Source organism: Umbelopsis ramanniana (genome assembly GCF_025399195.1).
Source record: "Umbelopsis ramanniana AG unplaced genomic scaffold K450scaffold_4, whole genome shotgun sequence".
Taxonomy (NCBI): domain Eukaryota; kingdom Fungi; phylum Mucoromycota; class Umbelopsidomycetes; order Umbelopsidales; family Umbelopsidaceae; genus Umbelopsis; species Umbelopsis ramanniana.
Window position 1 is genome coordinate 264,522 of NW_026252090.1, and position 16,537 is coordinate 281,058.

The 16,537-nt window shown below is 43.0% G+C and overlaps 8 protein-coding genes across 8 annotated transcripts; 4 read left to right on the plus strand and 4 right to left on the minus strand.

Annotated features, from left to right (window-relative positions):
* Positions 1 to 414: 414 nt before the first annotated feature.
* Positions 415 to 1,643, minus strand: K450DRAFT_221865 (uncharacterized protein). The gene is made up of 5 exons (XM_051585803.1): positions 1,563 to 1,643; positions 1,275 to 1,483; positions 1,110 to 1,191; positions 798 to 1,021; positions 415 to 729 (listed from the first exon to the last, which is right to left on the minus strand). The coding sequence occupies exons 2-5, from the start codon at positions 1,429 to 1,431 to the stop codon at positions 446 to 448; spliced, it is 747 nt and encodes a 248-aa protein (XP_051448596.1). The 5' UTR covers positions 1,432 to 1,483; positions 1,563 to 1,643; the 3' UTR covers positions 415 to 445.
* On the plus strand, positions 1,294 to 3,252 carry K450DRAFT_221879 (uncharacterized protein). Its single transcript, XM_051585804.1, has 6 exons — positions 1,294 to 1,346; positions 1,411 to 1,510; positions 1,577 to 1,676; positions 1,747 to 2,751; positions 2,821 to 2,909; positions 2,984 to 3,252. The coding sequence occupies exons 4-6, from the start codon at positions 1,777 to 1,779 to the stop codon at positions 3,132 to 3,134; spliced, it is 1,215 nt and encodes a 404-aa protein (XP_051448597.1). The 5' UTR covers positions 1,294 to 1,346; positions 1,411 to 1,510; positions 1,577 to 1,676; positions 1,747 to 1,776; the 3' UTR covers positions 3,135 to 3,252.
* Positions 3,113 to 3,952, plus strand: K450DRAFT_221893 (uncharacterized protein). The gene has a single exon (XM_051585805.1). It carries the CDS (start codon positions 3,370 to 3,372, stop codon positions 3,613 to 3,615), a length of 246 nt encoding a protein of 81 aa, XP_051448598.1. The 5' UTR covers positions 3,113 to 3,369; the 3' UTR covers positions 3,616 to 3,952.
* K450DRAFT_221896 (uncharacterized protein) lies at positions 3,680 to 5,018 on the minus strand. Its single transcript, XM_051585806.1, has 4 exons — positions 4,386 to 5,018; positions 4,000 to 4,312; positions 3,869 to 3,930; positions 3,680 to 3,796 (listed from the first exon to the last, which is right to left on the minus strand). Exons 1-4 carry the CDS (start codon positions 4,919 to 4,921, stop codon positions 3,745 to 3,747), a joined length of 963 nt encoding a protein of 320 aa, XP_051448599.1. The 5' UTR covers positions 4,922 to 5,018; the 3' UTR covers positions 3,680 to 3,744.
* A 1,759-nt stretch (positions 5,019 to 6,777) lies between these two features.
* On the plus strand, positions 6,778 to 8,766 carry K450DRAFT_221902 (uncharacterized protein). The gene has a single exon (XM_051585807.1). The coding sequence runs from the start codon at positions 6,860 to 6,862 to the stop codon at positions 8,270 to 8,272; it is 1,413 nt and encodes a 470-aa protein (XP_051448600.1). The 5' UTR covers positions 6,778 to 6,859; the 3' UTR covers positions 8,273 to 8,766.
* On the minus strand, positions 8,317 to 9,147 carry K450DRAFT_221904 (uncharacterized protein). The gene is made up of 2 exons (XM_051585808.1): positions 8,796 to 9,147; positions 8,317 to 8,734 (listed from the first exon to the last, which is right to left on the minus strand). The coding sequence occupies exons 1-2, from the start codon at positions 8,936 to 8,938 to the stop codon at positions 8,614 to 8,616; spliced, it is 264 nt and encodes an 87-aa protein (XP_051448601.1). The 5' UTR covers positions 8,939 to 9,147; the 3' UTR covers positions 8,317 to 8,613.
* A 1,039-nt stretch (positions 9,148 to 10,186) lies between these two features.
* On the minus strand, positions 10,187 to 12,636 carry K450DRAFT_221908 (uncharacterized protein). Its single transcript, XM_051585809.1, has 7 exons — positions 12,489 to 12,636; positions 11,983 to 12,376; positions 11,695 to 11,908; positions 11,559 to 11,627; positions 11,139 to 11,464; positions 10,724 to 11,051; positions 10,187 to 10,645 (listed from the first exon to the last, which is right to left on the minus strand). The coding sequence occupies exons 1-7, from the start codon at positions 12,517 to 12,519 to the stop codon at positions 10,295 to 10,297; spliced, it is 1,713 nt and encodes a 570-aa protein (XP_051448602.1). The 5' UTR covers positions 12,520 to 12,636; the 3' UTR covers positions 10,187 to 10,294.
* Positions 12,637 to 13,260: 624 nt separating this feature from the next.
* Positions 13,261 to 16,357, plus strand: K450DRAFT_221917 (uncharacterized protein). The gene is made up of 6 exons (XM_051585810.1): positions 13,261 to 13,487; positions 13,562 to 14,256; positions 14,320 to 14,784; positions 14,851 to 14,950; positions 15,024 to 16,027; positions 16,098 to 16,357. The coding sequence occupies exons 1-6, from the start codon at positions 13,270 to 13,272 to the stop codon at positions 16,316 to 16,318; spliced, it is 2,703 nt and encodes a 900-aa protein (XP_051448603.1). The 5' UTR covers positions 13,261 to 13,269; the 3' UTR covers positions 16,319 to 16,357.
* The last annotated feature ends 180 nt before the right edge of the window (positions 16,358 to 16,537 follow it).

Genomic DNA, 16,537 nt, shown 5'->3' on the forward strand with positions numbered 1-16,537 from the left:
AAGAAGAAGGAACAACAAAGTAATATATGATATATCTAAAGTAACGACCAGGCAAGGAGTTAGCCAAGCACAGGAGGGAGGCTCATTCACTGCAAATTGTAATGTGATAATAGGGAGAAATAGTCAGCTCATTTTCTTTTTACACTTTTTTTATTATTAAACAAGCGCGGAGCCAGGAGCTTCTATGCAGTCTACCAAGGAGTCATGGGATGCTGCAATTGAGGAGCAAAATAGAGAAGAAAAGGCGAAGATGTTGCTGCGAATATAAGGATGATGATGTAGAGCGCGGCCATCGAGGGATCGACGACAAACGCACGATCAATTTCTTCCTCCACATGAAGGGTGGTGGGGTGAGATTCAAACAACGGATTACAATGTTTTGAAAAATGATAAAGACAGGTTAGCTGTCAAGTAATTTAGGGTATTGACATAGGCGTTATGTACTCTAATCCCGAAACTTGGGCAGGTCCACGACGACCGGGAGCTGTGTAGCTTTGTATCTGGAGTTAGATGTACACGCGTTGATGTAAACAGTGCCGTCCTCTTTATGTACTCCGTATGCCTCATGAATATGACCAAATATACAGACTTTTGGTTTGATTTCCTTGATTTTCTTTAATAAGTGTTCGCATCCTACATTTTGGCCACGTCGCGTGGTATCTTGTATCCCGTATGGAGGTGTGTGGGTTACCAAGATATCAGTGTCAAACGGCACTGTTTTCCACACATCTGCTAGGACAAAACTGGTCAAAGATCGCCGAGCAGGTATAGAAACGCTGCACTTCAAACAGCCTTACCTGACAAGTCATACGGCATGAACGCCCCGCCAATATGGAAGGGGGCATATGGGCTTCCATAAATCAAGTAGCCTCCTAATGACTCTGGTAGCCTATAGCCAGTATTTTGAAGATATATTATGTCATGTTGCCGGAATCCATCCAGAATTTTTCGCCTTTCCTCCAAATAACGAAAGTCTGGATCCAGGACTGTATCATGGTTCCCGGCAATAACAATTTTAACCCTATGCACGCAGCAAATATAAACATTGCCTCACCAGATTAATGGGTGTTCGTCAGGTCACTTTAGAGAAACACGACACAAATACTTACGAATGCGGTAATGAACTCATCCAGTTTATAAAATTAGAGAACTCTTGCAAATTTGAGATTCGAGTTATATCGCCTGCGTGGACTGTTTTCGTCAGACGACGTTAGCGCCATATTCCAACGCGGCAGCATGTTTGCCACTTGGTGGCCAAAAATTGATATACTAACCAAGGATGTCTCCGTCTGGCACTTGGAAGTTGAATTTAGTTGTACCATGAGTATCCGACATACATACTATACGTAAGTTGTCGACAGGTTTGGTAGGAATGGTTTGGTCGGCATTGCCAAAGGCATCCTTCTGTAGTTGGTACACTTTGGCCGACATGAATACAAGCTGGCTGAGTTACTGCTTTCCAGAGAAAGTAAAAAATAAAGGACTACCAAAGTTGAGAATTTAGAATGTGGTACATCTCTTCCCTTCCTTACAGCAGAAAAGTCAACTGAAACAACACTTACGTTTGAAAACGTAGAGTAACTTACGCAAGAATTACAAGCAATCCGCAGCCAGATATTTCTATTTTGAATTTTTTTTTTATTGGGCTGCGCTATACCACGGCAGACTGAACTGCGGTAATGTGAAAGCATTATGATGTGTTTCGCCCCCGCTAAATTACTCACACAAACGTCATGATGATTCTAGATCACGAACTAATTCAACAAGGTCCAAACTATGAGCGTGTCCGCAACCGCTCTTGAAGCTGGTCACAATGTCTCAGATGAGGCTCGTTATACCGAAAAGTACCCCGATAATACCAATTTGTCTGCCTATGATACCACTGGTTTGCCAACGCTAGAGCAAGTTCTGTCTCGCAAAACTTTACCACCAGTATGCCTATACAACTTTTATATCATTATGCGGGACAGACTACATAGTGAAGAGCTACTTGACTTTTACCTGGACGTTCAGCACCACGAAATTTTATGGCGTCGTTATGTAAAAGGAATGAAGAAGTCGGGACATATTGACGAAACTGATCTGACCGATGGTTTTCATGGACCAAAATTAGTCAGTAGACTCAGCTATGCAAGTCTTCGACGAGATGAGTTAGCTCGATCACCTTCCCCGGCCAGATCCAGATCCCCTGAACTTGGACAAAATACTAGCACTCAACAGCTCGTCTATGATGAAGATGGTCGCTCGGCCGATGATGGCGTGCGTAGACCAAATTACAACAGATCAACGTCTCCTTCGCCTATGGTGCCTAGAGGACCTCTTGTGGAATCGGTACCAGTCGGGCAACAAGATTCTGCGTTTGCTAGCAATATTCCAGGAGGTGGTGGCTCGAGCCCAACGCGAGAAGACGTTACTGCATCTTGCGAGAAGATCTACTACAAGTACATTGTTCAATCGGCTCATAAAGAAATCTTTATTCTACCTGGCTCTGTAAGGTCTATGATTGCCAAGCGTATTGAACAAGACGAACGCGATGACCCTGCTGTTTTCGCTGAAGCCAAAGACATAGTATTCGAATCTATGCAGCGTCGTGGGTTTCCCAAATTTCTCAGGTGCAAGGTATGGGGCAATACCACCATGTGGCAACAATTAGGTCGCCTAGTGTTTGGACTCTCTGCCCTATTCCTTGGATTCGCCATAGAGCTTAGCTTGATTTTGCTGGGACATGATCGCTGGGGAGAGCGCTTCTGGGTAAGGTTTTGCATAGCCGTACAATTGCAGAAACTTTTCATAGATCTAATTCTGACATTGTTCGTCTAGGGTTTGATACCTATCTTCTTCGGTATGCTGAATGTTATGATAGGACTTTCTGGCCTCGATCCAATATGGGCACTGGTGTTCAACATTAGGTAAGGATACTATGTTCTTGCAAGTCCATCGGTATAAGACAAACAAACTAATCACACCATATCATTTCATATAGTGAGACAACCACATTTCATTTCAATCAAGTACGACAACCGCAAGTCAAGAAAATCCTAAAAAGTCGAGCAATGTGGCTTCTGACCCTTTCCATTGTATTGAGCGTTATCATTACCATCATTTTCGCAGCCATCCCTGGTCACCGCCTATAATACAATTGCAATGCCATCGATTCCCAAAAAAACTACCCATAGCAACAAAAATGCAAATTTATCTTCTGTTGTAACTTCTTCTACTACTATGTTTAACTATCCTGCACTATACCTCTGTATCGTTCCATAGCGAACGTGTTTTGTTTTTTTTTTCACCACCTTCATGTCCTTTTAAGTCAATAACAATCCCACATTGCGTTTTCATCAAAGCATCCACTTATTTACATGGCTCAGCATGGTATTCATCCTGTTCACCTGGTTACTGTGGCTGCCCTGCATTTTTGCTGCAGACACACTCCCACCCCTGAGCAACAGACCTCTTGATGAGTACATCCTCTCCTATCTCCGTCTCTCCTATTTGCTTGCTGCAAAGAGACAGAAAGCCAATCTCCGAACGACCGAACCGAACGCAGTAGTAATCTCTCCTCTTCCTCCTAGAAACGATGAACGTGCGGCGCACGAGATTTGTCTGCTTGCATAAAAGGGATACAAACCAGAATATTACAAATGGAGAACAGTGTCTTTTATTACTTTATTTGGTTGAGGATGGCTTGGAATTGGGTTAAAGCTGGATACTTGTTTTTTTTTTTAATAAAGATTTTCGTCTGGCTCACTCTGGCACATTGGAAAACAGATATGATACAGATTCGCCATTGTGCGTTCTAAAAAAAATGGATGTTAGAGTCAGTTGACCAACATGTTGGCCAATTAGGCTTCAGATTCCATGTACATACCTCCTAATGGCTTCTCCCAATGTTGCCGAGATATCAATGATATCAATCTTTGGACATATCGACTATAAGGAAGCAGGATGAGTCATGCAGCTCACGTTGATGCGTTTTCTCTGTTCGTTTCTCTTGCTTACCATTTTTTCATCATGAGGAATGGTATTTGTCACGACCATCTTCTCAATCACTGACTCATTGATAACCTTGATGGCTTTGCCAGATAGAATGCCATGAGCAACAATGGCATAAACCTTCTCAGCACCATTTTCAACCAAGGTTTTTGCGGCGAGACCAAGAGTTCCGCAGGTATCAGCCATATCGTCAACAAGAATAGCAATCTTGCCACGAACATCTCCAACGAGGACCATACGAGATACCTCATTGGCCTTCTTTCTTTCTTTGTGGATTAAAGCGAAATCTAAATTGAGGCGATCGGCAATCGAGGTGGCTCTGTAGCAAACAAACCAAGGTCAGGGTCTTGGTCGCCATGAGCAACGATACCACCGAAAGATAAATACTCTACCTTTTGGCTCCGCCAGCGTCTGGAGAAACAATAATGGCGTTGGTCCACTCGGGAATGCACGTGCGAATGTATTTGATCATGGAAGGTTCACAATAAAGATTATCCACAGGTATATTGAAGAAACCTTGGATCTGTGAAGCATGAAGGTCCATGGTAATGACATGATCGGCACCAGCAACAGTCAGCATATTGGCTGTAAGCTTTGCAGTAATAGGTGCTCGTGATTTGTCCTTCTTGTCTTGTCTAGCGTAAGGAAAGCAAGGAATGACGGCAGTGATACGGCGAGCGGAAGCCGTCTTACAGGCATTGATCATAATGAGAAGCTCCATAAGATTATCATTAATCTCGCCACATCCACTTTGAATAATAAAGACGTCCTCGTCACGGACGGACTCTCCAATAGTCACTGAAGTTTCTTGATTCGAGTACTTCAAGACATTGACTTTGCCAAGTTCGAGGCCAATGCGTCGAGCCACCAACTTTGCGAGCTCCGGGTGAGAGTTTCCCGTAAAGATTTTGATGGAGTTGTCGGCCATTACGAGAATAATGTGTTAAGGAATCAAAGTCGATTTGAAGCCGCTTCAAAACCGCCAGTGGAGGATTTGCTCACATAAAACAAAAAAAAAGTAATGCCTATTCGACGTCACAAAAACTTTTTTTTTTTTTTATTTTGCATCTATTTTATTTTTCTTTTCTTCATCAACGATAATTGCCGGTAACAGGTGTTAAATTTGCGAGTGATAACAAAAATAAATCGCCATTGGTAAACCCCATAGTGATTCTGATAATCATAGCCATTTTTAAGCTGTTCCATTAGCAATTGCGTTTTCGAGCCAGGGTATGGAACTGCGCTCCTTTTTTTTTCTTTGCTATTATTACGGTTTTAACAATGCGGAGATGTAAACCTTTGATGTGCTCCCAGGCTGATTGTTGTTGTATGAAAGACACATCGTAAGGCGAGCGATAAGATGCCCTCAAGTCAAAAGTATGAAAGCGCTTTGTGGTTTTTTATCTCGATTGAATCAATCTGATAAACGAAAATTGTGCCACGCGTTACTTGTGCTGCTATAGGAAGTCATCTCGAAAGTTGTTTAATGCAGATCAAGAAGGAACATAACTGAAACTCACTTGTTGATGATAAGCTATGCTCTATATCTTTGATTCGGCGGTGCGATTAATTAGTTATAGGACTAGCTGTAGCTGTAAAACGCGATATCTTTTTGTTTCTGAGATTCTTTGGAATAAACTAGATCATTGTGTCATTAAGCTTTAAGATCTATTAACGTTCGCGAAAACTACTTTCAAAGAGGAGACTTGCCTTTTCACTGCATCCATAAAAATTGTCCGCATGAGTGCTGTGCCAACCACAATCTTTATCACCAGCAGATTCTCGAGCGATATACTCATCTTGCTCCCCATACTGCACAGGATCTGGGTATTAAAGTATCTCCAGCGACTCCCTGACGAACACTAAAATGCAGTAAGCCTCTGACTTGATACAAAATGACCAGCCAGTATGTTGCCCATCGAATAATGATGGCATTTATCAACAATCAGGACTAAGCACTAGAATATCGGCTAACCCAACTAAACGCGCGGTATCTTCGCATTCGACTTGAATAAGAGTTCAAAAGAGTAGCATCTATGCAATCCCATACAGGAAGAGGCTTAGCCCAGTATGTGTCCTTACTCAAAAACGCTGCGATAAGATTGGTCAAATCAATCGAATAAGCTCGTTTAGACCTATTCCCATTTGGCACAGGCTCGGCGGTCCGTCAAGCACGCCATCCTTTCGTAAGCATTTAATACAATATATATCGATCATCCTCTTAACTATGATTTAGAAAATTCTTTGTTAAAGTTCAAGCATCAATGCAGAAAAGACATTACACTTCCGGTTTCATTGCATCGATAACAGCTCTGAAAGTGGATTTTATCACCTGGCTTCGTACACCAGTATTTTACGCTTATTTGCTGAGAAGTGCCTTCCGAATAGTATGCCGAACTGTACGAGGATGCACGCGCGGGGCCAATCTAACGCCGCTATGTCCCGCAGGTTACTACTGGCAAATTCAAACGCTTGAAACGTACATGCCTGAATATGTAGGTCGTTTCAAATACCGACGATGGTTTATCACTTTTCTTCCCTCCATTCTGAAAGTTCAGCGGACCAAAACTACAAATCGTTCGGTTCTTGATGTATCTGAAACATGATCTGCAACATGAAAACAGCATACATGTTATGTAAAATGTCTTCTACTATATTTTCCCTTAATACTATAATGGCATAGCTGTAAATCGATAGAGTACTTTCTTGTCAAATTGTATAGAAATCCAGGTAACCTGCTGACCTACAATTGAAGCTGTCAACTGCAGCACGCAATCGTTCAAACGCTTTACCCCGTTTTTGGACGAAGCACGCAATAGCTGGGTCTCGGCAAACACATATAATGACATAGGTCGGCATTAGTTTGATGCAAAAATTATCACTCTTCACTATGCCAACCCACTGGTATCGCACCACCATGTTCAATGCATTTGTCATTGGACTGGTTGGACTCACAAATCCCGGCTTGTGGAATGCTATGAACAGTCTAGGGGCTGCTGGTCAGGCCAGTCCATTCTTAATCAATGCTGCTAACGCACTTGTCTTTGGATTGATGGGCTTTTTTTGCTTGTTTGGGTCGGTCATCTCTTCCAAAATCGGACTCAAATGGACCTTGGTACTGGGTACTATTGGATACCCCATCTACTCTGCTGGTCTCTACCTTAATAACCGCTGGGGAGTGGAATGGCTGGTTTTATTTGGCGCCTGTACCTGTGGTATTAGTGCTGGTCTGTTTTGGTCTTCGGAAGGAGCCGTCGCTCTAGGCTACGCTCGACCGGAGAAGAAAGGAAAATATCTCAACATTTGGCTGATCTTCCGAACCCTCGGCCCTATGATCGGTGGAGCTATGGTACTTGGAATGAACCATGACGCTAATGCCAAATCAAAGGGCAAAGTAGGTTACACTACCTACCTTATTTTCGTTTTTCTTCAGTGCCTCGGAACGCCCATTGCATTGTTCCTGACGCCACCGGAAAAGGTTGAGCGTTCCGACGGTAGCAAGGTCAAGGTCTTGAAGGTGGAGAGTGCACTCGATGAAGTCAAAGGAATCTGGAACACCTTAAAAAAGCGTCATGTCCTCTTACTGCTGCCTCTATTCTGGGCTGCGTATTTCAACCAGTACACCGGCAACTTCCAAACATTTTATTTCGGTGTCCGAGCTAGAGCTCTCATTGGATTTGTTAGCAACTTTGCAACACTGGCTGCATCTACTATAATGAGTCTACTACTAGATAGCAAACGGTTCGAGGTCAAGACTCGTATCAAGATTGGCTTCTACTACCTTGTGGTTATTCATATTGTCGCATGGACATATGGGTGGGTTATTCAGGAGAAGTATACCCGTACTACTCCTGTTCTAGACTGGGAAAGTCCTGGCTTCGTCGAAGGGTTCTTTGTGCTCTTACTCTGGGCATTCGCTCAACAATCGCTCGCTAACTGGATGTATTATCTAGTCAGTACCATGACCGACAATATCACCGAGCTGTCTCGTCTCACAGGCATTCTTCGTGGTCAAGAAAGTTTCGGTCAAGCCGTTGCATTTGGTCTTTGCACGCGAAATTGGTATGGCGGTCGTGTACCTTTGGCTGTCAATACTATCCTCCTCGGCTTAGCCATTGTTCCTACGTACATCGTGGTTCAGCAACATGAGCCAATAACGCGAGCAGATGATGCTGTGAACGATGACGGATCAGACGTCACAGTCGAAAACGTGGGTTGGGAAAAGACAACTGTTTCGGACCCTGCTAAGTTAGAACAAAACCTTGCCGAAAAGGTTTAGGCCATTACTGCCCACGTTCTTACATGTAACAACATAGCAATTTTAATATTCATTTTTTTTTTGTGTCATTTATTAATCATTTTCGTGAAAAAAAAAAATTGGAAGGTATAAAATGTACATATACATTCACTACATGGACATAGTTTAGTGCAAAAGGGTGCGAGTTGCTCGTTTACGTAAATGGAGGTGAATGTCGAGTCGGAACACAAAGAGACAAAAAAAGAAGTTCAAATGATGATGCCGAAGAAATGGGAAGTACAGAAATTCTCTTGGTCATGTTTTAGAGGAGCTGGTCGGAAGGATAAACTTAAAGGGGAGATCATGTAAAATACTGCCTTGGTCTACATGACAGTACAGCATCCTCCACTAGCAACAGGAGCGAATGGGTCTTCTCGCTTGTCCACAGGCCCCCATACAGATGGCACTAAAGGATCCCGGCTTGCCTGGCAATAAGAAATCAATCTGAAGTGATGATAAATGTTAGTCTTTGATAGTGTGTATGAGAGGAAGATGAATAACCTACTCTTGTGATGCCTCGCTAATTTTGATTCGAGGAGTATCCAACTGTTCTTTTAATCGAGTATTGTACTCCACTATGCGCTTCAATTTGTTTTCAGAAAGATTCTGCGTGCGTCTAGCTTGAGGTGAACGTGCATACCCGGACATGTCGGTTGGATTCTACCGCGATGGGAAAAAAAGGAATGAAGTAGGGGCTGATTGAGAGTTGGGAGAGCTCAATGTAGAAGAAGGAAAAAAAACTGAGAGGGAAAAAAATAAATAATATGGACGCGGTCAGCTACTTTCGATCCCATAAATGGCTCAGAGAAAGGACACACCGATAATTGCACGCGGAGTTAAGCATCCTTGTATCACTCCCATTAGCATGGCAAAGTACCGCCTTTCAACCGATGATACTAAGCTCGACATGAGCAAGATGAAACAGTAGCCAACGGTTCAGTATGATTTAGAAGATAAATTATATTAGATTATATTACATCAGTATTCAATGTGAATTACAGTTAATAACATTTTTACAAAAACGCCAGCAGAGTCTTACGAGGTCAGTTTATAGATTGTGCGCTCATAACCGGATTAGAAAAGATCTTTTCTTGGACCGCCCCGCTCGTCGGCATTACGTAGAAGCCTTGGTTATTCCGAAGGATACAAGGCCAACCACAGAAAAAATAGCAAGGCAACAGAGGTAGGTTCGTGATACATATCGTCGTTGCCTTCGGCGTGCTTCAGCGTTTATTTCCTCAGGAATTACAGGATTCATATAGCAAATGAACTCTCCTGTTTGCCTTGGAGTATAACGCGGCGGTGGATACGACGGCCGAGCTTGATGTACGTCCTCTGGCTTTGGAATAGCGTATTGTTGATAATAGTCATAATGATATGCTAATGGCAGGTCATTAGGAGGCGGAACAGGAGGTTCGACTGTGTTATAGGATGGTGGAGGCACAGAATCGTCTCCGTTGGTTGCTGACTCTGGTATAGCTGGAAGCATCACCGATTGATGGTATTAAAGAAATAATGTAGTACAACAAATAAAGAAAAGAAGTTGACTACCCGCGTTTTGCGTTTGACTTGAACATGGAAAAATAAGGCAGTGTTTCGGGTGGAATAAGAATCAAAAGGAGGCCAATCAAGACCAACGGTTAAAGGGGGATACTTTATGCCAAAGAGATACACTTTATACTCGATAACAGGTCAGTTGACCGACCTGGCCAGGCTAGCGCCTTGGAGTAAAAGGTTGTAATGCATGGACAAGCCTCAGTATTGTGTAACTGGGTTACATTTGTTAAGTATGAGCACTCTCTGTGGTCCGTTGCCAATTTTGAAGTGACATCTCGTGGTTTCACCGATGAAATTTTCAGCAAATGCAATGAATAACAAACATCATTTAGTCAAAGGTAAAGAGACAAAATGGTACAAGGTTTGTTGTTTTTTTTTTTTTTGGTATATATTATGGTGGATTTCCTTCAATATATTGTTTTCTGATTTTTTTATGTAAATGATTGTCTACCATCTTGGTCCACTTGCTTGCGAGTTTCCACCGACACTGACTCCACCACCTCCTAAACTTTCACTCATGACACCATCACTCGCTGGATTATAGGTGAAACCAGCGAATTGCTCCTGCAGAGTTTTCGAAATCTGTGACTCGTCGACAACGGAGTCTTGTGGTAATTCGGAGGTGAATTCTTCATCAAAGTTGCTTGTGTCATATGCACTTTCGACTGATGGTTTGAATGGAGGCTGCACCTTCTTGGCCATCAACTTGCGCCAATCCATACTAGCAAAGAAAGGATGGTTCTTGATGTGTTGTGTGCCAAAGTTGCCCAATCGTTCATTTGGATCCCGATTCAAAAGCTGTATACGAGTCAAGTTTAAATCAGCTTTTGAGCTCCACATGCATAATGCTCACTCTCAACCCAAAAATTGACTTACGCCTCTAAGTAAATCCCGCGCACTTTCAGAAACCTCGTCAGGGAATCGCAGCTCATCTTGTAAAATTTTGCGATACATCTCATTTGTGTTTTCATCATAGAAAGGTGGAAGACCAGTCAACATCTCATAAAGCAAGACACCCAAAGTCCACCAATCGACAGTCTTAGTGTAGCCATGTCCTAACAACAGTTCTGGTGCAAGATACTCGGGGGTACCACAAAAAGTATTGGTGGTTTCTGTTTCTGTCATGTTCAACTTACACAGGCCGAAATCGCACAAGGCAATGTGACCATTATAATCGATCAAGATGTTTTCGGGCTTCAAGTCACTACAAATATCAAACACACAGTCAGTCCCCAATATTCAGTGTATACACTTAATTTTTTTTTGGAAAAAAAAATTGAGAATCACTTACCGGTAGACTACATCAAACCCATGCAAGCATTCTAGTGCACACAGCAATTCTGCAGTATAGAATCGAGCACGATCTTCGTTAAATCTGCCTTCAACCTGAAGGTGGTGGAAAAGTTCTCCACCATTGACAAAGGCAAGCACAAGATACAGCTTATCAGGGCTCTGGAAGGCAAATTTCAGAGGAACAATGAACGGGTTCCTGATCTTGGCAAGTACTGTCTTCTCAGCCAAAGTATGTGTGACTTCCGATCTTGAAATAATGAGGGCTTTTCGAATGACCTTCATTGCATAGATACGGTTTGTATCTTTCTTTCGAACGACATATACCTAAACATTAAGAAAAAGTATAGGGTTTAGTCAGGCTGTTCATTTGTGTTTGTGGGATGGGATATAAATATCATGGTTAAAAAATGACGCAAACCTTTCCAAAACTTCCTTTTCCAATCACTTTAAGCAAGTCAAAATGGTCGAACGCAATCGGGGAATTTTGCTTGAATTAAGCGGTTAGATATAGAGCCCATTCGTTTTTTCCTTGTATAAAAAATATAAATACTTACTTGCTGTGGTTTATAGCAAAGTTGAACGGCCATCGCACCCGTACCTCCCACGACATTTAGAATTTGATCGTCTAGTTTCGTAGACTCAAGATTTGGTTGAATCTTAACAGCTCCTAGGAAAAAATCGTTTGTAACCTGGGCTTTTGAAGCTGGTCCACTTGGTGGATGACGGAGATAGATGGATATTGAAACTTCAGAATCCCGCGAAACGTCACTATAAGACAGTGGGGATTAGAATCAATACATCTCTTATGATGTCGAAAGCACGTTGCACCCTATAGAACTTACAAGTGAGCGCGATATTGGAAAATGGGGTTATAGGTATCACCCCCAAGAGCATCTATCACAATTTCGTTTTTGTCAAATTCTAGAACAACGTAGGGTAACCACCATTGCTGCTTGCGAGTAAGAGAGTCTCGGTTTCTATTTGCAGCAACGTGTGTCTGTGGAATAGGAGGTAGCTGTATTCCTGGAGGTAATGAAATGCCGCGTGCTTCGCAGACACGAATCATAAGAACTCCTCCCTTCGGCGATTGTGAAGATTGTGATATAGATGAAGCTGGAGATGCAGAGGGTGCTGGCGGTGTTGAGATGGCAGGAGAAACGCTCTTCAGACCAGAGCTAGAAACCGATGGGTTGACGGCATTGGGGCTTGGTGCACTAGCAGGCTGCTCCTTATGTTCTATCAAAGATAATAGCAGTAGACACATGAGTCAGCAAAACGTCACCAATGCAGTATGCTTCCTAGCTCTCTGCCAGGTAGAGCATTTACTTATCCAATCAAAATCACATACTCTTTGTTCCAGGTAATTTCCAAGAATTCATGGTGAAATGAGACGAGTTGTAGAGAATAAAAAAAAAGAGATGCGAATGTGGCTGGGAACGCACTTTCGTAGAGTGAATATATCGGACTTCCAATTCGATGGAAAGGCCAAACCACAATGTATCAGTTTGTTTCGCTCTACCGACACAATGAAATAAGCTTGCAAACAGACCCCCAGGTTGTCCCTGCAGTCTTCAAGTCTAATGTTAGCTATTGCAGTATGCTTCACGTGTTCGCTCAAAAGATTCTGTATTTCGCTGTTGTCTGGCCAAGTATCTCTGCGAACACTCTATCGGCCAATAAGACGAGGTATGCTATTGCACTTTTTATATACTGTACAGTACAGAGCAGCAGTATCTTTTGACCAAAGTGTGATTAACTCCCAGAACCAAGTTTTCAAAATAGAAACAAAAAAAAAAAGCTCACGTACCTTACTTTTAATATGACGTTCACCTGTCGCTGGCGAATATCTTGATTGATGTGTTGCCACCGACGGCTTGAACATACCAGACAGGTTGGATGATCGAGGTTACTGTTCAGCGCCCACCTCGCACCCTGCAAAATGCAGATCACTGGCTATCCCTGGACTATTGCCCTCGAGCGAACTCGATCAGGAGGATATTCATTGTTTTCCCCTTGATTGATATGAGCTACACTATCATCTAGTTGTAAGTAGACAGCAATAGAGAAACTGCTCAGCAGCTTTGAATGGGACTAATGAGTATGCGACTGTCATGAGTTTGTGCAATTTCATGAATTTGTGCTCCGATCACAGTTGCGCTTTCCACGAACCTACTTTTGGCGGCTGCTTGTTTGTTCCCATTCATCTGGCATCTCATCTAGTCCTCTTACCTCAAGAATCCCATAAAATGGAAGCTGAAAAGCAAGAAGTTGAGGCAGGACCCCAGACTGTTGAAACTCAAGCTTCTTCAGTACCGATTACTGTTGACGATGAGCTACCAACCCCGGAGTATGTACCTGACTCTCCATCCTGAAACAAAGTGGCAAAAGTGATTGCTGTGTTTGCTCATGATACTTTTGCAGATTGAAAACAGATGCTGGTAACACTTCCGATATGCAAGAAGAGTCAAAGCAAGCTGTCGAGTCACAGTCGATACCAACGACAGATCTGACTGCTACAGACTCTGTTGCTGCTATCCCGGGAACCATAGAAGCCTCTGATGAAAACTCAGCCAGCACTACAGAGAAAGTTTCGCAGGTCAAATCTGACTCTCCTGAGGAGAATCAAGCTGCGGAAGCCGGTGAAGTAGAAATCAAAGATCAACTAGAGTCCAATGACGACGTGTCTGAGAAGCAAGAGCAACCAACGACAACAGATTCAGAAAAGGTTGTGAACGGTAATGATGAAGCGCCGGGCAGTGCAGTAGAAAATACTGCTATCCGAATGAATCAGGAAGCTGCTGTTGTTGCCACTGAAATTGCCCTCCCACACACTGAAATTATCAATGGACAGGAATCAGTACCACACACATCATCATCTGATAACCAGGACGACGACGCCCATTCAGTGGCTTCATCAGCTCACTCTGAAGCGTATGAAAGTGCTGGTGAATTACCAGATGATGATGATGGTGAAGGAAGACCAAAGTCAGACTCTCGTCAAGATCGTGATAGCTTTGAAGATGTTGATTATACTGAAAACACAGTCAGGGTGGATGCAGAAAACATTTCTACCATTGGACCAAACACTTTAAACCCAAGGGACCAAGAGAAGGCTGGTATGTGTTCTACTTTAGTGGCGTTACCCCGAGACATGACGAAATATCTAAGTATGACTTCAGATGAGATGATGCGAGAAGGTATCGAAGCCTTCTTCAGCAACAAATTCATGAAAGCAAAATCCATTTTCAAAGCCAAGTCGGATGCCGACCCCCTCTTTGCTCTTGGACTTGGCTCTATGGCCTTTATCAAGGCTATCATGACCTACGACGCTGATGATATTGTTGTGGCCGTGGATGTCTTGAACACCACTTGCGCTATTGCCCAAGCTCAAATCGATGCCGCCTCAGCCAAGCGTCCGTTCAAAGAAACCGTTTCACATTACATTTCCTCTATTATCACACAGAACCGAACAGGGCTTCCTGATACACCAAAAGTCAATCCAGACGAGCCAAAAACCTTTTTACCTAATGGCGTACTGAGAGCTCATGTCGTGAAGGCCGAAGGAAGTCTTCTGATCAGTATGCTCCACCTCTGCCAAGAGAATGTCTCTGGCTACCTGAAATGCGGCTTCAGTATTCGTAGAGGTAATGTTGAATCATCGGATTTCCATCATCGATGGATAGGGAAAAGCTGATCTCGATATATTTCAGCATACAAGAGCTACAGTTTGGTGTGGCAAGAATATAAGAAGATGGGACAGGCGTTCCATGATCACATTGACAATGATACTATTTCAGCGATTCAGTTTGGGTATGTTATTCATCATTGTTTGGTTGGCTGTTTGTCGTACAAAGTTTCGTAACTGTCTTTTATGCCAACTTAGCATTGGATCAGTTCACCTTCTCCTCTCTTCACTTCCGCCCAAGGTTCTCAAGGCGGCAGCTGCCATGGGTTGGAAGCCAGACAAGAACCTTGGGTTTGCCTTGTTAAAGCTATGCCAAGATGGGCAAGGAATTCGATCACCATTAGCTTCCATGATGCTCCTAGCTTATTATACCATTTTAACATCTATTGCACCTCAAATTTTCTCTCTTGACTATTCCAACCCAGCTCTGGAATGCCTTGTAGAAGCACAGAAACAACATCCTGACTCTTGCTTCTATTTATTCTTTACCGGTCGAGTGTCGAGGCTGGTGAAGAACATTGAACTTTCTACGCAATCCTTGGAGGGAGCTGCATCGGCTGCACAAGGCGAATGGGCAGAATCCCCCATGAAGCTACTCACCACCTATGATATCGCTATGAATGAAGCCATGGATCTTGACTGGCAGAGCGCATGCACACGATTTGAATACCTACGAGATCAAAAATACTGGTCCTCTGCATATTTCCAATACTTTGTTGGTGCTTGTCACGAAATCATGGGCAACCGCACGGAATCCATACTTGCCTTCGCCTCCGTACCTACTTTTATCAAAGGAAAAGGATCTCCCATTGACAAATTTGTTCGTCGACGTGTTGCATTCTTTGAAGAAAGTGGATATGCTGATTTGGACTTTAGTTTGCCGGCTCTCGAGCTTCTGCTTATCTGGAACGCTTTCCCCTTTATGAGAGAGAAGGTCTTAGAGCAGTGTTTGGAGAAAGTCGACGCAGCTTTGGAACTTGTATACGAACGCGAGCGTGTTGAATACGAAATCCGACTGACTGAATTAGCACCTGACATTGGTCCTCCCGAATACTATGACCAACGAGCTCAAGCTTTGTTGATTAAGGCGGCTGTATTGAATGCTCTTGGCAAGCACAGTGAAGCTGTTCTTCATCTCAACTGGATTATCGACCATGGCACCCGCATTAAAGAACTTTGGGTCCTTCCATTCTGTTATTGGGGTAAGTATACACATCATATCTCGTCTATACGCAATGATTTTTGGTTATTCATCACTCTTTTAATTGACAGAGGCGGGCATCACAAGTTGGACTATGGATCAACGACTAAAGGCTAGAATGCTCTGGGAAACTGGTCTCAAGTTCAGCAAATATGAATTTGATTACCGAATGGCAGTACGATTCAATGTGGTGCTTAACAAGTGCGATGATCTTGGTATTTACCCTGTAGAAGCAGACAATGCTTCGACTAATACTGGCAAAAAGATGCCTACCAAGCCTACTGTACAATAAAATTATAAGCCCATTTTGATTCAATAAAAACCCTACAACTAAGTTCTTTAATTAACGCGTGGTTGGGAAGAACAATCGCCGTTTTCTGGAATTCAACAAGTCGCTGTCATTAGATTCCAGTTGGAATAGGAGCTCGACCAAAAGTCTTTTTTCAAACTCAGCGCCTTAATTGGTCGTTGCGTTTTGTCAGTCCGCTGTGTTTAAAGTTTTGCACGCTCT